At 52.5% G+C, this 19,279-nt stretch overlaps 1 protein-coding gene across 3 annotated transcripts; it reads right to left on the bottom strand.

Moving 5' to 3' along the window:
• Positions 1 to 1,231: 1,231 nt before the first annotated feature.
• Cyhr1 (cysteine and histidine rich 1) lies at positions 1,232 to 19,238 on the bottom strand. 3 transcript variants are annotated; one of them, XM_004656427.2, is made up of 5 exons: positions 18,615 to 19,238; positions 18,287 to 18,439; positions 6,577 to 6,815; positions 5,558 to 5,769; positions 1,232 to 4,022 (listed from the first exon to the last, which is right to left on the bottom strand). In XM_004656427.2, exons 1-5 carry the CDS (start codon positions 18,705 to 18,707, stop codon positions 3,631 to 3,633), a joined length of 1,089 nt encoding a protein of 362 aa, XP_004656484.1. In that variant the 5' UTR covers positions 18,708 to 19,238; the 3' UTR covers positions 1,232 to 3,630. The 3 variants fall into 3 exon arrangements, with proteins under 3 accessions (XP_004656484.1, XP_044998849.1, XP_044998848.1); XM_045142914.1 differs by lacking the exon at positions 18,287 to 18,439 and having other exon boundaries at positions 18,615 to 19,236; XM_045142913.1 differs by lacking the exons at positions 18,287 to 18,439; positions 18,615 to 19,238 and adding an exon at positions 16,208 to 16,552.
• Positions 19,239 to 19,279: the final 41 nt, after the last annotated feature.

Here is a 19,279-nt window from a genome sequence, read left to right as displayed (position 1 = left end):
TGTGGGTCCTGGGGAATCGAGCCTCGAACTGGGGTCCTTAGGCTTCACAGGCAAGCGCTTAACCGCTAAGCCATGTCTCCAGCCTCCTATCTTTTTAAAACAAGGTCTCAGGTAGCCCAGGCTGATGTCAAACTTGCAATGTACATATAGCTGAAGATGACCTTGAACTCCTGATGGTCCTGCCTCTACTTCGCAGGTGTTAGGACTACAGCTCTGGGCCACCACACCCAGCAGTAGATAAGTTTTTCTTTTCTTTTTTTTTTTTTTTTGTTGTTGTTGTTTTCGAGGTAGGGTCTCACTCTGGCTCAGGCTGACCTGGAATTCACTATGTAGTCTCAGGATGGCCTTGAACTCTGGGGCGATCCTACCTCGGCCTCCCGAGTGCTGGGATTAAAGGTGTGCACCACCACACATGCATAGATAAATTTATTTTCTATAGTAATTAAAACAATGGGGTAAAACTCCTAGCCAGAGGACTGGCATCAAAGCCTGTTGAGGAGAAAGTGGAAGGCACATAGTGCTAGGAAAGGCTGCCAAGCCTGACTGACTCAACAGAACTTCTTATAAAGGGCCCAGGCTGGATAGGTTTGAATCTTGCTGTGTGAAGGCTGCCACGGTGTGGTAAGATCAATCCTGCAGAGCTGTTCAGGGTGAAAAGGAAAATCAGATGCAAATAGCTCTCCTTATGGAGGCTGAGGTGCTTGGCTAGAACTCAAGCTGGGCTCAAGGGTGTTAAGACATTTGGAGGCCTGTTCTACCAACCCCTTTCCCATCCAAATTAAGTTGGCTATTTGGAGGGCAGGCTGGTGAGGTGTGTGAGGGGACAGTGAGGGAGAAGGGCTGGGAATAGAACATAGAATAAGAGGCAGAAGACAGGTGAAGGTATCGTACAGCTGTTGGGAAGACCATGGAATGCCTTTCCTCTAGTGAATCCTAAGATTCACCAAATGGCCAATTCCCGGGAGCCTAATTTCCCTTTAGAGGCACCCATCTTCTCTATGCAGGTATTGCACATGAATGGAGAACTAGAAGCCTTGGTCTGGGGAAAGGGTTTCTATAGACTGGGGGAAGACAAAGAGCCCAGAAGGCCTTCTTCTCATAAGGAAACACAGACAAAACATGGTTTATAATTTTTTTTAACTACAGTTACATACAGAAAATTCTCAAAGAAAATGCAAACCACAAAATTGACACATAAGTCATTTCCAACAGCCATAAAAACACTTCTTGCTCCACTCTTTAAAAAATTATTTTTATTTTTTGTAAATGTCTCACTTTAGGCAAACTGAGAGATGTGGTGCTCATAGGGCATGGAGGTGAGACAGAAAGGGGGAGGCTGGGCTTGGCCTATGCCCCCTGAAGCCTCCCCAATACCTGCTGAGGCCAAGCTCCTACCCCATCCTCAGAGACGACAGATAAGGACAGCAAGATGACAGGATTCTGGACACAAGCCAGTATATGTGGTGCCCCTCCAAATAAAGGGCCCACAGTGATGATACCAAAAGGTTTGTCATGCCAGTCCTCAGAACGGCCAGGACATGCTAGTCTTTCCTGGTGTCTGGTTCCCCTAGTCTAAAAGGCTCAACTGTTGCAGGTGACAGTCATAGAGCAGGGGTTACACTTGGTATATTGCCAAGATGCCTTAGCAGTCTTCTAGGCACCTTCAGATATGCCATACTCCTAGCCTGCCTGGGCACTGCTCCCGATTCCAAGTTTGTCTTGGAGTATACTTCCCAGACACAACTGTACACACAGTTCTGCCTCTGATCCCCCTCCAGCCCACTTGCACCCCCTTATATTTTGTATGCCCCACCAAGCTTCCTGGAGATGTGCTGGTTAAGTCCTGTGAACCAGTTTCTCACCCAGATACAGGTGGGCAGGGTAAACCCACTGTCCTGTCTTTCACACCATCACCTTGGAATCCAGAGAAGCTCCAGAGGGGCCTTCTGCTGTCCTCCTAAGGTCTTCTGTGCTTACCAAGTGAGCATAGAGGAGGGGTTGCTCCTAAGAGCATGGGCAATCATGAAGCTGTACCTGAGTCAGAGGCCACTGCTCCCACAGGTGTGCTAGAATCTGGCATGGGATCCTATTTTGTAGCAGGCAGAAGCCAAATATGAGCCTCCTCAACTCTCCCGGACAGTTCACCTTTGCATGAGATCTCCCCATAAGCCCTATACAGGAATTCAAACAGGATTCTGGGAAATAGCTGAGAAACCTTCAGCCTATGAGCAGGCAGGCAGGAAGACCACAGTGGCCTATTCCTGGACATACTTAGGAAGAAGGGTGGGACCTGTGTCCAGTGTCACAGCTTCTTCTCTGGATTTCTTAGCCCTGAGGGTCAGGGTTCAAGAAACCCCAAGGATCAGCCATCCAACACATATCCAGGGCTACCCTATGCCTAGAGGGCACAAGGTGTGTGTGTGGGGGGGGGGGGTTACAGACCCAGGCAGTCCCCATGAAGTGGTGGGTGCTGCTCGGAGGCAAATGGAATTCTGTCCAGGGCAGAGGAAACCAATTCTTTGGTATTAAAACAACGAAAAGCTATGACTGAAGAGCCTCATTTCCTAAACAAAGATTGAGGGAGGCAAATCCTACCCTTCCCCATATTGTTGAGGGTCCCAAGAGAAGAAAATACCAGGGCCAAAGCCCTCCGGGCAGGGATGCTTCCCACCCTGTGAGGACCAAACACTGAATCTGCACACAACCACCACTCAGCACTGGGCAATGACCAAGTCAAAGCTGGGGAGGGTCTACCTCCTTCAGACAAGAAACCCTGCTTCCCTAACCCAGTGGTGGCTCCCCAAATGCAGGTCTCACAGAGGACATTGGACCCTCTAGGCTGAATAGAGTGAATGAATTGTTTCTCATTAAAACTGCATCACATGTACAACAGCCTGTAGAGTTTAATTGCCCCCTCCCTTCTGAATCAAGAGGCAGAATTTCACCCTGCATTCCGAAAACATTTGCTGAGCCCTCATGGCCAAGTCCTGCCTCCTTTGAGCAGGTGGTGGCTGGGAGAGCCCCAACTCTCCTTGGTTCTCCCTGGTTGGGACTGAGTCCAAACCCATGACAGACTGAGGGGGAGACAGTGTCTCCAAGTCTCTCCTGGGGTATACACACAGGTGCAGTTATCAGGGACAGGGCTCTGCCTGCCAAGCCAAACCAAAGCTCCCACTAAGTCCATTCACAGCCACGCCTTCCCCTTCAACAAAACAGAAAGTAGGAAACAAGGCTGCCTTTTTAATTGCAATCAAATATGCTGTCTGAAGTCAGCCAGGGCCCCTGAGCCTGGCCAGGGAATCAGAATGCCACCTAGATGTGAGGATGGGAGCTGGGGGCAGGGGCGCTGGCTTCTTTTGCTCCTCACAACCAGTCCCTGAGCCTGGGAGCCCAGAGTACTGTTTCTCTGTGGTCAGCCCAGCCTCTGGCTGCCTGCAGGAGTGGGGAGGCAGGGGCGAGGAGGGCAGGGACCCTGTCACACACGCATGCAGACTTTCCCAGTGTTTGGTTTTTGTTCTCCTCCTTTGCTAAAATGATCAGATAGTCGTGTGAAGCCGCTGCCAAGCTAGGGGTGAATGGAACAGCACTAGGGGGTTGTGGCCCTCGCTTCTTAGGCATTCTGGCCCCATCCTACTTCTGTATCTGGAACAGGAAGAGCCGCAGGTTGATGTTCTTGGCGGCCAGCAGCTTGTTACACTCCACGGAGTCGATGATGGGCAGTGGCACATAGTCTGTCTCGTTGCTCTCATTGGTGAAGACAAAGTGGTAAATAACAGGACTGATCCTCACGTCATCGTACGGGCCCTTGAGCAGAAGGAAGGAGCACTCCAGGGGCGCTGTGACCTTGCTCTTGAGAAGGAGCTGGAAGGAAAGCGTGCGCTTGCACGACAAGTTGGGGTTGCGCTCCGAGTCATTCACGCGAGCTTTCAGGACCCACGTTTGGTTCAGCACTGTGAACCGCGGCGTCTCATAGTACAGGCGCGTGATGAAGTCGTCAGTGCGGTACGGCCGGAACTGGACCTCTGTGAAAACAAACAGGGCCAGAAACAGCCAACTGTTAGTGCCAGGCAGGCCAGGGGGTGGCGCCTTCCCCAACAGGCCAAGGACAGGCTCAGCCAGGGAGGAAGGCAACTTACCCAGACACAGCGACCTCTACTGATCACAAGGCAAGTCAACCGCAATTATGGCAAATGGCGCAAAAGCTTTGGGGGAAACAACTACGAGCAGGATTAACACCAATTAGCTGGAGAGTCCTGAGGCTGGAAGGTCAGGCTGAATCCCAGGTGATGCCAACCCACAGGGCCACCCTCCTCACCCTTAGCCCTGTGTCCCCGCAGGGGCAGGGTAAGCAAACACACAGACAGGATACAGTTCTGAGAACAAGTGCACTTTATTGGTTCTGATACACAGCTGCCAGAAAAGTCGGTAGGTGGGCATATGGTATCTGATCCTGCCCGAGGGGAGTTCTGGGTCCTTGGTGTTGCACTGTGATGCTCAGCTGTCTGTGGGGCTGTCACTTAGCAGGTAGAGCTGCCTTTGTAGTCCTCTTATGAGCCCATGGCCTGTGATTGGCAAGTCCTGCTTGTGGAAATGTGGGCTCTTAGGCAACCAGTCCTTCCTGTGTGGATGGGGCTTCCCACCCAGAAACCATGGGCTGCTAGATCAGCCAACGCTGCTCCTAAACAAGAGCAGTGGCTTTCTGCTGGTGCAACCCCTGGGCCCTCAGCTTCTTAGGCCTGCTTGGGCTCACCTAGCCAGGCCCGGTCTAGGTAGAATGGTGCAACTGGCTGTCCATGACTGCCCAGGGTGCTCTGAGCTTGCCACCTGCTGTGAGGGATGGAGTTTTCCTGAGTGGCCCCACTGTCAGCAGGTGCTTCTTGCTGTTCTCTGGGCCAAGTTCTGGCCTGGTTTCTGCTTCCCGACATGTTCAAAGCTGGTGGCAATGACCCAGGAGCCATGAGATCCAGTGGGCACAGGCCCAGTCCAGCCTGCCCATCTGTGGGCATCCACTCCCAGTTTTACAGTCTGAGATGGGCACCCTCAGCTGTCTGGAGCCCTGTCCCTTAATGGCTTCGTGCCAGTCTCAAGACACCTCGTGGCCTTCAGTGACTGTCTGAAGGCAGAACCTGAACTTGATGGAATGTTCTTCTTGCTCCAGGCTCCAAGGGTAAGGCCCCAAGCTCCTAGACCTCCCCAAAACAAACCCAACCTTCTGGTTAGATCCCAACCATCCCAAGTCTGTGGAGCCTCAGACAGTGAGAAGGTCACTTTGCTGTGGTGGCGGGCAGAGACAGGGAGGAAAGGTGGGAGGGCTGCCGTGAGAGTCATGCAGGTATACCCCAGAGCCCTGTCCCTGTTGGCTCTTTCTTCTGTTCAGCCTCCAACCTGTCTTCTTCCCCAAGGCATCCTTTTGTCCACCTTGAGATTGTCCAGAGTCTGGCCATCGGCGCAGCCTGTGCCCACTGCCCAGAGCCTGCTGCCTCCCAGATTTTGGCTGCCAGCTTCCCTGCCCCAGCCAGCACCTGTGTGGCATACAGGGGAAGGTGGGGCACCTCACCTGTGTAGCCGATCTTCTCAAAGCTGAGTAGGCTGAAGATGCTGTTGTAGAGCTGCATCTCTTTGCGGTGGCTCTGGTCCATCTCGTCCAAGATCTCCATCAGCTCATTGCCTGTCTTGGTGGGATGAGCACATGCAGCCTCATGCACTGTTAGCTCATGGAAAGGGCCATGCCATGGGCAGCCAATACGTTTGTATTTGCACTGGGTAACCCTGAGAAAAGGTGAACACAACGGTCAATCCTGTGTCTAAACTAAGTGGCCATGCCCAACAGCCCTCCAGAGGTCACTTCTGACCAGCCACAAACCTCTCACCATGGGACACACTGAATCATGAACCCAGCCACTAGAAGCTCATAATCCATGTATGTACATGTGGTAATTGGGCAGTGGCGGGGGGGGGGGGCAGGGAAAGGAGGTATGAGAGAGCTGTTGGCCAAAGCACTTTCACACATGCTATCTTGACACTTCTGCTTGGTTGCTGACCATGGTCTTATACCCCACATAGTCTCACTCTAGAAAAGCCCTTGGTGCCAAGGCCATGCCAGCCAAGCGACTGTGCCTACCCACTGGGGCTGGATTGCCAAGCAAAGGAGCCTCACACCAAAGCTTCTCAGAGCAGCCAGGAGTGGTGGCATACACACCTTTAATCCCAGCACTTGGGAGGCAGCAGTAGGAGGACTGCTGAATTCAAGGCCAGCCTGGGACTACAGAGTTTCAGGTTAGCCTGGGCTGGATTGAGATCCTACCTCTCAAACAAAAACAAAAACAAAGCTTCTCAGAGCTTCTGAGCTGGGCAAGTTGTCCTGAGCCTTGTGACAGGCAACTCCACATCACAAAGAATCCTGGAGGGCCAGCATCATGTTCAGTCACTGTTATAGACCCTTCCATCTTCTGTGGGAAAAGCATACTCTCACTATCTAGAGTTACCACTGGGCTGTATGTGTAGTTCCCAAGGCCCATGTAATGAGCATCAGCCAGATCATAGGCCTCACCTACAACAAGGGGCCCCAGTCATTACCTGTCCTGACATTCCTCCTTCTGGTGCCTTTCTAGGAGGGAGCGGGGGAACTGGCGCAGACAGAAGCCACATTCTGAGGGCAACTCGCTCACAGCTTTCTCCACGGCCAGGTTCCGGCAGCAGAGGCTCTTACTGATCTCACAACGACAGTTGGGACATGTGGCTTGCTCCTCCTTCAGTCGGGCATCTGCTAGTAGGTGGATAAAACAGCCAGCGCACATCAAGTGACCATTAGTACACTGCAAAGAAAGAAAGGGAAGTGAAGCTCAGACCTGTGGGATGCGCACACATACACATGCCTGCCCACACCTGCTGGCTTCAGTAGCCAATTGTCTTGAGGGATTCTAGGTGAGGAGGATATGCTGGTACCCAAGTCCTGTTGGTATCTAGCAAACAGAAAGCAGATTAGAGCATATTAGGAGGACATGTCAGGACAAAGCCAGCTCCAGCTCTGTGGAGGGCAGAATTTTTTATTTACTTATTTTGAGAGAGAGAGAAACGGTACGCCAGGGCCTCCAGACACATGTGCCATCTTGTGTATCTGGCTTACGTGAGTCCTGGGGTCCTTGGTCCTTAGGTTCACAGGCAAGCACCTTAACAGCTAAGCCATCTCTCCAGCCCAAGAGCAGGGTTTTATTAGGCCATGAGAGTCCTGGCTCTAATCAAGGCATGCCTGACTGGTAGTTGAACTGACCACATCTGGGCTCGGAATATGGCTTTTCCATTTTTTTTTTTTTTTTCGATCCTACAAGAATGGCTCCTAGCCTGGCATGGCAGGGGCATTCATTTAGTACCTGTACAACAGGATGTGGATGTGCTTGCCTCTTGGTAAGGTAAACATGTTCTCTTTAGCTTTCACCAAGGCTGCTCATGTGGGGACTAAGATTGGCACAGGCTATTATCAACCTTCGTTTTTCCACACCAGTCCTCACTGGTGAACACAGGTGACAGCAGCTGTCAGCACCCAGGAAAGGTGAAGCTGCTGGGATTCACCCAGAGATGATGGTACAAAGATGTGGCTTGTGGGCTAAATTGGCCCAAGTTGAAGGCAGGAGGGAGGTGAGGCTGCTGATGGAACCTGATGCTGACTTGGGTTGTATAAACTGGGTCAGCAGGAGCCAGGCCTCTCCAGTTGGGGATCCTTGCTCACAGAGACAGCAGACTGCCATAATCATTCTCACCTGGGTCTCTCACTGACTCAACACAAACTGTTTGATCACCACTTGGTGCCATTAGAAGACAGAGGATAGACCTCTCTTACTTTGAGAGGCTTACCGTATAATAAAGGAGGACCAGATATTGAGTCCTCTATGCTAATGCCTTAGCAGTGTGCCTCAGGGCAGGGAATACCCATACTGCCATTGCCTAACCATGCCAGACCACACACCTATACAGGTGGGGTGCTTAGTAAACCCTAGCTATCACCTTATTGCTTCAGCAGGCTCTGTCAGCCCCTAGAGGTCCAGCCAGTAATGGAACCTGCATGCTGCAGACTCATGGTGATAGAGGCCCACTACAGAATCCATTATCTACAGGGATGCCATACAATTATACACATTCAAACCTGAGTTAGATTGAAAATTAAAAATGGGGACTGAGATGGCTTAGCAGTTAAGGTGCTTGCCTGCGAAGCCAAAGTTCCCAGGTTCTATTCCCCAGTACCCACATAAGCCAGATGCACCTTGTGCATCTGGACTTTGTTTGCAGTGGCTGGAGGCTCTGGCATGCCCATTCTCTATCTATCTCTTTCTCAAGTAAATAAATAAATATTTTTTTTAAAAAACAAGTACTATGAGTGAAGGAAGTGACTGGACTAAGCTAGGCCTGGATAAATGGGGCCTGGCAAGGGTTGGTTAGCACCCATTCCACGTGCATGGGCTGACTGAAGTGGGGGCAGGGCAGATCCTAAGTGGGAAATCAGTATGTGCTGTCCATTCCTAGGCATCAGTGGGAGTGGGCTCAGGGTAGGGGATGGACACAGATGTGGCAGGCACTGAGCCAGGTCCTATGTCACAGGTCCTTCTGGCCTCTATATGCCTGGGGGCTGACTAGGCTATGGTTCCTTCTGAAAGGCAGATAAGGACATAGCAGAAAACTGAATGGTAAGCTGGCTGGAAAAATGGCTCAGTGGTTCAAAGCACTTGCTTGCAAAGCCTCCCGGCCTGGGGTTCAATTCCCCAGTACCCACACAGAGCTAGACTTGTAAAGTGGTGCATGCACTGGAGTTTCATTGCCTTGGCAAGAGGCCCTAGACCACTCATGATCAATTTTTTTTTTTTTTTTTGAGGTAGGGTCTCACTCTGGCCCAGGCTGAACTGGAATTCACTATGCAGTCTCAGGGTGGCCTCGAACTCATGGCAATCCTCCTACCTCTGCCTCCCGAGTGCTGGGATAAAAGGCGTGAGCCACCATGCACAGCTCCAGTATTTTTTTTTTTTTTATCTTCCTTTCTCTAACAAATAAAAACTGTATGGGAGCTGGGCATAGTAGTGCATGCCTTTAGTCCCAGTACTCAGGAGGCTGAGGTAGGAGGATCGCCGTGAGTTCGAGGGTATCCTGAGACTAATTCCAGGTCAGCCTGAGCTAGAGTGAGACCCTAGCTTGAAAAACAAAACAAAAAACCAAAAACCTGTATGGGGGCTGGAGAGATGGCTCAGCAGTTGAGGCACTTGCCTGTAAAGCCTAATGACCTGGGTTCAGTTCCCTAGTGCCACATGATAGAGCCAGATGCGCAAAGTAGTACATCCATCTGGAATAAATCTGTAGTGGCTAGAGGCCTTGGTGCACCCATTCTCTCTCTCTGTCTGTCGGCTCTTTCTGCTTGCAAATAAATAAATATATTTTATTTCTTTTTAAAAATATTTTTTAATTAATTAATTAATTTATTTGAGAGTGACAGACACACAGAGAGAAAGAGACAGATAGAGAGAATGGGCCTGCTAGGGCCTCCAGCCACTGCAAACCAACTCCAGACACGTGTGCCCCCTTGTGCATCTGGCTAAGGTGGGTCCTGGGGAACGAGCCTTGAACCAGGGTCCTTAGGCTTCACAGGCAAGCGCTTAATCACTAAGCCATCTCTCCAGCCGTCTTTTTTTTTTTTTTAATTTTTTTTTTAATTAATTAATTTATTTATTTGAGAGCGACAGACATAGAGGGAAAGACAGAGGGAAAGAGAGAGAATGGGTGTGCCAGGGCTTCCAGCCTCTGCAAACGAACTCCACCAGACCCGTGCGCCCCCTTGTGCATCTGGCTAACATGGGACCTGGGGAACCGAGCCTCGAACTGGGGTCCTTAGGCTTCACAGGCAAGCGCTTAACCGCTAAGCCATCTCTCCAGCCCTCTTTTAAAAAATATTTTATTTATTTGAGAGAGACAGAGAAAGTGGCAGATAGAGAAAGAATGGGCATGCTAGAGCCTCTAGCCACTGCAAACGAACTCCAGATGCATGCACCACCTTGTGCATCTCGCTTATATGGGCCCTGGGGAATCAAACCTGAGTGCTTAGGATTTGTAGGCAAGCACCTTAACCACTAAGCCATCGCTCCAGCTCAATAAACATATTTTTAAAAAGCTGAATTGCTATATGTTCCAGAGAGGAGCTCTCTCAGAACAGAGGTCACGTCACATAGCAACCGTCACTAAGGAATTCCACCTTATAGCCAGGAGTGGCATAAACCTAACTATTAGAAGACAGAGGTAGAAGGATTGTAAGCTTGAGGACAGCTTGGAATACAAATAATTTCCAGGCCAGCCTAAGCTACATACTAAGACCCGGGGCTGGGCCTAGCCACAAGCCCTCGTCCTCCTGTGGAACTCCAAACTCCAACAGACTCAGTAGATTCTTTCTATACCACAGGGAGGTGATGTTAATTCTGCTTTCTCTGGGTCGCTCTGAGCTCCCTGGAGGTCTTTCAGATCTGGGGAAAATGGAGTCACTAACCCTTCAGCCCCACTAACTCAGAGAAGTCTGAGCACAAGAAGCCCCAAGATGTTTTGTAGCATAGTAGCCTAGCTAAGCCACACCTATATGCAGGCCCTCATCAGCCATTCAAGAGGGGTTCTTTAGCCAGACATTGTGGTGCACGACTTTAACCCCAGCACTCAGCAGGCAGAGAGAAAGGAGGATCACTTGAGTTTGAGGCCAGCTTGAGATGACATAGTGAATTCCCGATCAGCTTGGGCTAGAGTGAGACACTACCTGGAGGAAAAAAAAAAAAAAAAAAAAAAGGAAAGCCAGGCGTGGTGGTGCACGCCTTTAATCCCAGCACTCAGGAGGCAGAGGTAGGAATTGCCATGAGTTCGCCGCCACCCTGAGCCAGAGTGAGACCCTGCCTCAAAAAAAAAAAAAAAAAAAAAGGAGGCTTTTTTTTAGGTAAGCTCCCATTCAGCACTTAGCCCAGGTAATCTTCTACAGAGCCTTCCCACAACCTCCTGAGCAAGACCCAACTCTACACATAGGCTGGCCACTGGGCAGCCACATTTATATTTAGCCTTATGCAGTGGCTGGGCAGACTATACCTGTCCCCGGATTTGTGCTCACTGCCTAGTCAAAAGCTTGGCCCCAGATGACTCCACACAGTCCAAGCCCCAGTGTCCACTCCTCATGTCTCCAAATGCCAAGAGTCCAGAAATTTTCAAAAACAGCTCCTGCAATGCCCAGGCCAGGTTGCCTTTCTACCACCAACCAAGATGATCCTGGTCCCAAACTCAGGATGACACTACAGTGTCTTCTTGGCCCTCCTAGGACAGACACTGGCTCAAAGCGACAGTACTAGACTCAGCTTCAATCCACAGGTCACTAACAGCATGCTTGGACTCATCACCTTCCGTCTATATGTCTTCCTGGGCACAAAGTGAGGTGGGAGAGGCAATGTATTACAGCAATACTCGACAACCAGACCACAGCAGGTTTAGAACAAACAACCCTGTGGTCATCCAACGTCAGAGTCCTTAGGCCTCCACCCTCCCGGAAGCTGAGATTCTGAGCTTTCTTGCAGATGCTGAGCACGTACAAGAGGCCCAGAAAATCATCTGCAACTGTACCCACAGGACAGCGTGCCCAGTCCTTCTCTCTACTGGGCTGAGGGGAGCTTAGCTTTTGCATGCCCATAGAGTCCATCTGAGTCAGGGTCTCCATTGGATAATAACTGGATGTACTGGCCATGTTCAAGGAGGAGCTCTGCCTTTAGGCCACAAACAGGTCTTAGAAATGGGTCCCCCCACAACTTCCATGGGGCTGATTAAAGGATTATAAAGCCTGATGGACCAGGTTTGATTCCTCAGTACCCACATAAAGCCAGATATTCTATAAAATAGTGCATGCATCTGAAGTTCGTTCACATTGGCAGGAGGTCCTGGCATACTCATTCTTGCTCTTAAATAAACAAAATTTTTTATCCAGGTGTGGTGGTGCACACCTTTAATCCCAACACTCAGGGGACTGAGGTAGGAGGATTACTGTGAGTTCTAGGCCAACCTGAGACTAATTTCAGGTCAGCCTGGGATAGAGCAAGACCTTACTTTGAAAAAATAAACATATAAATAAAAAGAAAGAACAGGTTCCCTATAACTTCCAATTGGTTACAAGTTCTCTATTGTCAGCTGGCCTTGAAAGATCTCTTCCAAGCCTGGACTACATGGTCCTTTCAAATATGGGGGCTACTCTTTCTACTAAGAGGATGGCTAGCACACAAATCCATATAAACAGCCCACCCTCCTGCTCAAGGGGCTAGGTACCTACAGACCCTTGGTGGAGGTCATCAGTGGCAAAATGGGGATACTGATGAAGCACTATTTAGCCACTTGGAGGCTCCTTTTCTCTAGAGCCTCCCACAGTGACCCTGGATACAGGATCAGTGGCACCTTGAGAGAGACTACAGATGTTCAATCTAGCTTCCTGAACCTCCTTAGTCAAGCATGGGCCTGAGGAGGAACAGCTCCTTGCCCAAGAGCATATAGCCAATATGGAAGAAGCCAGGACATGAATCTTCTGCCTATGCTAGAAGTTCTGGGCTACCCATATCTGACCTCCCCATGACATCAGGGCTCAGCAATGCCCCAGACTATGGCTTTCACTCAGAAATAAGCAGATTAGCTGGCCCTGATGGTGCCTGTCTTTAATCCCAGCACTCAGGAGGCGGAGGTAGGAGGATTGCCATGAACTCAAGGCCACCCTGAGACTACATAGTGAATTTCAGGTCAGCCTGGGCTAGAGTGAGACCCTACCTCGAAAAACCAAAATAAATGAATAAAAGTAACTCAAAATGAGTGACATACAAACACACTAGACTCCAGAATCCTTCCTCAGTCCCAAGTTTTGGACACTTAAGCGGGTCTATTTACCTGCTCTTCCCCACCTCAAAGAAATAATCAGTACTAAAAATAATAATAATCAGGACTGCCCAAGGCTCGCAGTCAGGTCATGTGAGTAGTAGCCCTTTGAACACCACATATTCTCAGAAGGGGACTTGGGCAAGGTAGATATGTTCCTGCTTCTTGGGCCTTTTTCCAATGGGACTGCCAACCAGGTAACCCATCCTTCAAACTCTACTGTAAAGGCAGAAGGCCTTGGAGTTGAATGGCAGTAGAACCAACCAACTGTAAAGACTGTCTGTCAGATGGGGAGGGGTGGCAAGGGAAGACCTGCAAGTAGGTGCTGCCCAGTCACGCTCAAGAGGAAGAGAGGCGGACAGGAATGTGGAAAGGACAACTCAGACAGGAGACATGCGGGAGCAATGATGGGGTCCTGGTCAGAGGCAGTAGTTGGGGCCACACCAGATGCAGGCTGGACCAATCACATCCTGAGACAAAGGCTCCATTCAACTGACCCCCGCACCCAAGAGCTCCTATAAGGGCTCTGGGCCCAGCTGACATCCAAGGGAAGGGTCAGTGGTAGGTCTATATGAATGACAACTCTGAGCCCTGTATGAGGGGTTGTACCAAGAAGGCTAGGGTCAAAGGAAGTCAGGACTCAGGTTGTGACTACAATATCCCAGATACAATTGAGGCTAGGACTTCCTCAGAGAAGGTACTTCAATGAGCAGGATGCAATCAAAGCAAGATGTCAGTACAAGATGCTTGTCTACTGTCTGGCCTGGACTGGCCAGAAACTCCGGTGTGAGTGCACCTCTGGCCACCCATAGTGCCTGCCTAGGACTTTAGAAGGGCCCACCCAGGACTCAGGAAGGCAGCTGCATACCTTGCCAGGCCAGTTGTCCTGGACACACCTAACACCCACACAGAAAACATCAAAGTATGCAACTGTTGTACCTATTGCCTTTAACCTAACTTGACAAAGGCCACAGCAGCAAAAGCTACTTGGTTGAAGATCTTGTTTGATACCTAAAGTTACCAGCCTGTGGTGCATCGGCATGACCACTGAGAAGCTTGTCCTGAAGGCCCAAAAGCTCATAAGCAGTTGGATGAGACCCCATATATGACCCACATCTGTTTTTGCTACTACCCAACATCTCCCTGGAAACACAGGTGACATCTGGGCAACACAATATCAAGTTACCATATACCCGGAAAATTCCAGAGGCCTGTGGAGTTTTCCCAGTGTCAGGCACAGTATGGCCACTCACTTCAAACCACAGAGCAAAGCATCTGAGCCAGCCTACAAGAGGCACAGCATGTCAGGTGACCACCTGGGGCCATGTGTTTTGCTGAGGTCAGGTAAAATGTTGCTAGCAGGAACCAAAGGTGGAAACCTAAAGAGACGTCAATCATCAGAAGGCAGAAGGGTTAAGCCCAGGCAGATGTAGTGGCCAGTAGTGGACCTTGTCCAGGAATATGCCCATGTCATCTTTGTCCAGATCCTAAGAAAAGTAGGCAAGCGGCCTGTTTTGACACATGGTACCTTGGTGGAGACAGCAACAAAGGCCCTCCACTGTATACAGTAGGAAGCTGCCATGAGAGGCGTCTCTGGAAGCAGTCAGTGGAACCAGGAAACTTCCTTCTTTCCCTGGCTGCCCTCCCATCTCCGGCAGCATCTCTGAGTAGTAGAAGTTCCAACACTTGCCCAAAGGGTCTCTCACAACCACATATTCTAGAGTTTTCTCCCAGCCTCTGCAGGTAACAGGGAAACCTTTGCTCCAGGTGTTTCCTGTGATGAATAGAAATGGGACAGTGGCTGATGACTGAGCCTGCAGGTCAATGCTCACTGCTACCCTAGATCAGCAAGTTTGCTCCCAGGAAAGCCACTGGGTAGGCATAGCCTGGAATGACACCTGGCAGGGCAGTGCCTAGCCCCTCCCCCATCCCCTTAGCACAGCTGCTCAGCTGCCTGCCTCTGCCTGCCCAGGACAGAGCTCACTCCCAGCACAGTACAAGCTGCCTTGAACCAGCTAGTCTCAGAGGCCTAGTCATTAACCATTCTGGGCAGAAGCAGAACTGTAACTGTGTGTGCATCAGGAGCCCATACTGTGTGGCCTGCTATCAGGCCAAGACCAACAAGTTCCATCCCATTCACAGAAGGGAAAATAAAGAGGCCCCTGAATTCCTTGGGATGCCCCTTCTGCTGCCTTGGCTTGCTGGGCTCCAGCTCATTGAAAGCCTAACAAAGGAAGAGCTCTTCCACTAGGGAAGACCAAGATGCCATGGCAAGAAAAAGGACTGGAGAGTGAGCAGGTTCAGATGGCTCTCAAAGTGACAGGCAAGTGCTGGTGCAGGAACCAGCAGATGTGGGAAATGCTCACCTAGTTTGCTTTGACCTAGAACCCAGGAAAGTGGGTGCCCATTCAACATTCTAACAGAAATTTGGCCCCTAAACAGAAGCAAGGAAACAGTCCTCACCAGCCACTTCTATCTCCTGTAAGCGTAAGTAATCTGATAGGGAGCCTGCTTTTCTTCTTAGAGACTGGGGAAAGAGGTATAAAGAGACCATGGAAAGGTGGACAGACATTTCTAATTGACTCGGTTTCAACGAGTTTTCTCTTTTACCTGGGAGAGCGCATATTAAGACCCACATGGACCAGGTAGATATATCTCTTCGATTAAGGACCCTGGGATCAGGTACCATGCAAAGTGTCCACAGCTTGTGAGTCTAGGACGCCGTGGTGGCAAGGATGAGGTGGGCTGGGTGTTAAACGTGGTACCCAGACACTGGTGCTTCCTCCAGACCAGAGACCAGAGGAAGGGACAAGGGGCAATCACTTCCCTTCTTCCAGTTCTTCAGAAAACAGGTTCCAGAGGCAGAAAAGATGTGAAAGTTGTTCAGACACAGAGGGACATATTTGGGGGTGTGGCTGCCAGACAGCAGCACTGGAATAAAGAGGTCCCTGAGCCCAGAGGGCTGGGAGTGAGGAAGGGCAGAGAACCGAACATGGGCAACTGTCCCCATCCCTCAGCAGGGTCAGCTGTTGGGGAGTGGCGAATGTTAATGAGGGGACCCTGGAGGAGCCAAGAGAAGACAAGGATCTAAGAAAGAAATAGGAAACAGACCGGGAAGGAAACGGGTAGTAACACGGAAAATGGGGTTCGGAGAAAGAAGAGACGAGGGGCTTCAGAGCAGGAGCTGTGTGTCGCGGGCGCAAAAGGCGGATCTGAGGATCGAAGAGGGTCCCCGGCCACCGGCCCTCGGCCTCCAGGAGACGCGAGGCCGGGCCGCGCCGGGCCGGGCCGGCGGCCCTACCTGGTACACGGAGGCTTTGGGCAGGTCCAGACACACGGTGCAGCACAGCACCGAGTAGAGCCGTTCCTCCAGCTTCCCGCTGCCCGCCGCCACCGCTGCCGCCGCCGCCTCGGCGGCCTCGGCCGCCCGCAGCCGCTTTTTGGGCGGCGCGTCGGGGTCGCCGGCCGCCTCCTGCAGCTGCCGAGCGCCGGCCAGGCCCGCCTCGTCCGGGAGCCCGGGCCCCGCCGCCTCGCCCAGCGCCGCCACCGCTGGCCCCGCGGCCGCCGCGGGCCCGGCCCCGGCCGACACGGCACCTGCGGGTCCTGCAGCCGGGCCGCCCCCGCCCGCCTCCTCGGCGCCGGACATCGCGGCCGGCCGGCCTGGCGGGCGGGTGCCGGCGCGCTCGCCGGCTGGAAGTTAGGGGCGCGCGCCTGTCGGCCTGCAGCCGCCGCGGCTACCCGCAGCCCTGTCGTCGCGGCGCCGCCGCCTCAGTGGGCCTGGCCCGTGCGTCGGCCCGCAGCCGCCGCGGCCACCGACCCCGGCGCGGTCGCCATCTTTGTTTTCGCTGCCCCCACCCCCCGCGCCGCCGCCCCCTCGTACTCCCTGTCACGTGGGCCCCGCGCAAGGCCAATGGCAAAGGCACTTGGGGCAAGACGGCGCGGCCGTCAGAGCCAATGGACTCCCGAGAGTGGCGCGGGCCCACCCCTGCAGGAGGGGAGCGGGAGGGGGCGGGGCCCAGGAAGCGGGCTGGGGGCGCGCACCTGGTGAGGGAGGGGCACCTGTGCGGGGAGCCTGCGGCGGCACCCTCATCTTCGGTCGGCGGGGGTGCCGGCGCCCTCCGGCTCCCACGCTGGGCTATGCCTGCGCAGCGCTCCACCGAGATTTAGGATTGCGTGCGCCAAGCTCTGGCCGGACTCACCGAGGGAAAGGGCACGAACTGAGAAAAACACAGATGACCACCCTCCACTTTTTTGCGTACAAGGAACTGAGCGGGGGGGGGGGGGGGGGGGGGGGCACTTTGAATCTTTCACCCACGGCTCTGCTCAGCCCTATTTCTTATTCCTGGAGTGGGATGCGGAAGAAGGTCCACAGAGAAAGTAAAGGTCTTAAAACATTGGACTTGGCTTTGCTAGACAAGAGGAAGTCGGACTGGTAGTACTAACCAAGCCATCCCAGGGAAGGATGTGGGTTCATGGGAAACATTGTAATACAATACTCTCCTGCCCTTAGTAACCCAGCCATCAGCCTGCGAAGGTCATTGCCCCAGAAGGCTGCCAGGTTCAGCAAGGATATATGCAAATCCACTATGTCCCAGGAAGAAGCTCAAGACTGTGTTTGCACGTCACAGAAGCCGTCCTGGGGAAGGTGCCAGAGGGCCAAACTGAATGAGGTCCCGTGTTAGTTCCAGCACACCCCATCCTTTGCTCAAAGGAAACAGCTGATGCCCTGGAAGCCTTAGGAAGTTCCCTCTGACAGCCCCTCAATCCCTTTCAAGAATGAGCAGATTCCATATTCCTGTAGACTTTATTGGAGATCAGGCCTCCTGCAACCATGCTCTTCCCAGAATCAAACTCCAAGTGCTTCTTGTGTTCTGGTTTAAGCAAGTCCTTACACCTGACCAGAGAAGGACAGCACCCAAGCTATACTCCTGACCAATCTGTAGCAGGCCCAATTCTGGAGGAAAGAAAGCCCAGGACAGGAGGGGCTAGTGGGAGGGGAGATGGTAGCCAGGGCAGAAGACCTGCCTTCTTGTGTCCTGTCTGGCTGTCACTCCCACTGCCGGCGCTGTGTGTGCAGGGCCCGGCAGTAGGCCCAACTGCCCATAGCCAGGGCCCAGCGACAGATGTCCTCCTTTGGCAGCAGCAGCAGCCTGTCCTCTTCCAGCCGGCTTAGGAGGCCTGCTGCACTCAGCATCGCACCTCCCCACATCCCGTATGTATTAGCTGTGAAAACTGCCACAATAAGAATGGTCACTGCTACCACCAGCAGCACTGCCTGACCAGCCACAGAGCAGCCTTCAGGGCCTAGGTGGTCACCAGCCATTGCCAGCACCATGCCGCCTCCCAGAAGCAGGTTAGCAGAAGAGCGGTCCCCATTCACCCAGTGGAAATCGAAGGCCAGAAGAGGCAGGCCGATGACGGTGGCAACCCAAGCTCCAGCCAGGCAGTCTTCATGTGTGCCCAGCCCTGGTGCCAGCATGGTGACAGCAGCTAAAGCCTGGAGCAGAAAGCCAGCAGCAGCCCCTCGACTGGACTGTTGACACAGAGAGAGAAAGGAGGCCATGTGGAGCAAAAGTGGCCAGAGGCCACGTTTTTAAACCATAAAGCATTTGGGACTCTCATGAAGACCTGGCCCCAGACTTGACCACCACCCCTTCTCTGTGCTGCAGGGATCTCCATCGTTATGGTGTGGAAGTGAGCATACTCACCTGCGCAGAACTCACCGCTGCATGCAGAGACACCACTCCCAGGACCAGGTGAGACAGAACCGTGCTCCACTCATCCCCCAGCTTGGGGGCCATGGCACCTCCGTCAGTAGAGTTGAAGGAGACAGGAAGGAGTTCTTCAACTTTGGAGAGACATCACATAGAAGCCAGCGAAGTGTAGTCCTTAGGGAGGCTCTCAGGAATACTAGCTTCCTTGACCCTTTGAGTAGACGCTGTGATAGGTTTAGTCCCAAACTTTCATGAGTCCTGAGGGCCAGTGGACACACCTAAGGAGAAGGACTAATTTGGCTGGGAAAGGGGGGCAACGCTATTTGGGGTTTGGATTTGAGAGGGCGGGAGAGCAAGTGGACGCTGAGTAAGGGACGTAGGGCGCGCAGGCCTTCGCGGCGGCCAGCGATAGGTCCCAGCGCTCGGAGAAGAGCGGTCATCCGCGACCGGGCTAGGAGGGAGTGACGGCGCAGGACTGCGGGTTACGGCCGCGTGCAGCGTCTGGAGGTGAGAAGCTAGAGGCTCGAACCGGCTCCCAGCCACCAGCCCCGCCTCCTCAGCCCGCTTCGGTGGTCGGGAAAGAACGCGGCCCGCCGCCGCCAGCGAGGTGCGTGGAGGCTAGAGCGGCCGGGGCGGGGCCTGAGGCGGGCCAAAGGGGC

This window comes from Jaculus jaculus, chromosome 2, assembly GCF_020740685.1.
Source record: "Jaculus jaculus isolate mJacJac1 chromosome 2, mJacJac1.mat.Y.cur, whole genome shotgun sequence".
NCBI classification, from domain to species: domain Eukaryota; kingdom Metazoa; phylum Chordata; class Mammalia; order Rodentia; family Dipodidae; genus Jaculus; species Jaculus jaculus.
The sequence above is the reverse complement of the archived record's forward strand: the minus strand, read 5'-3'. Positions and strand labels throughout refer to the sequence as shown.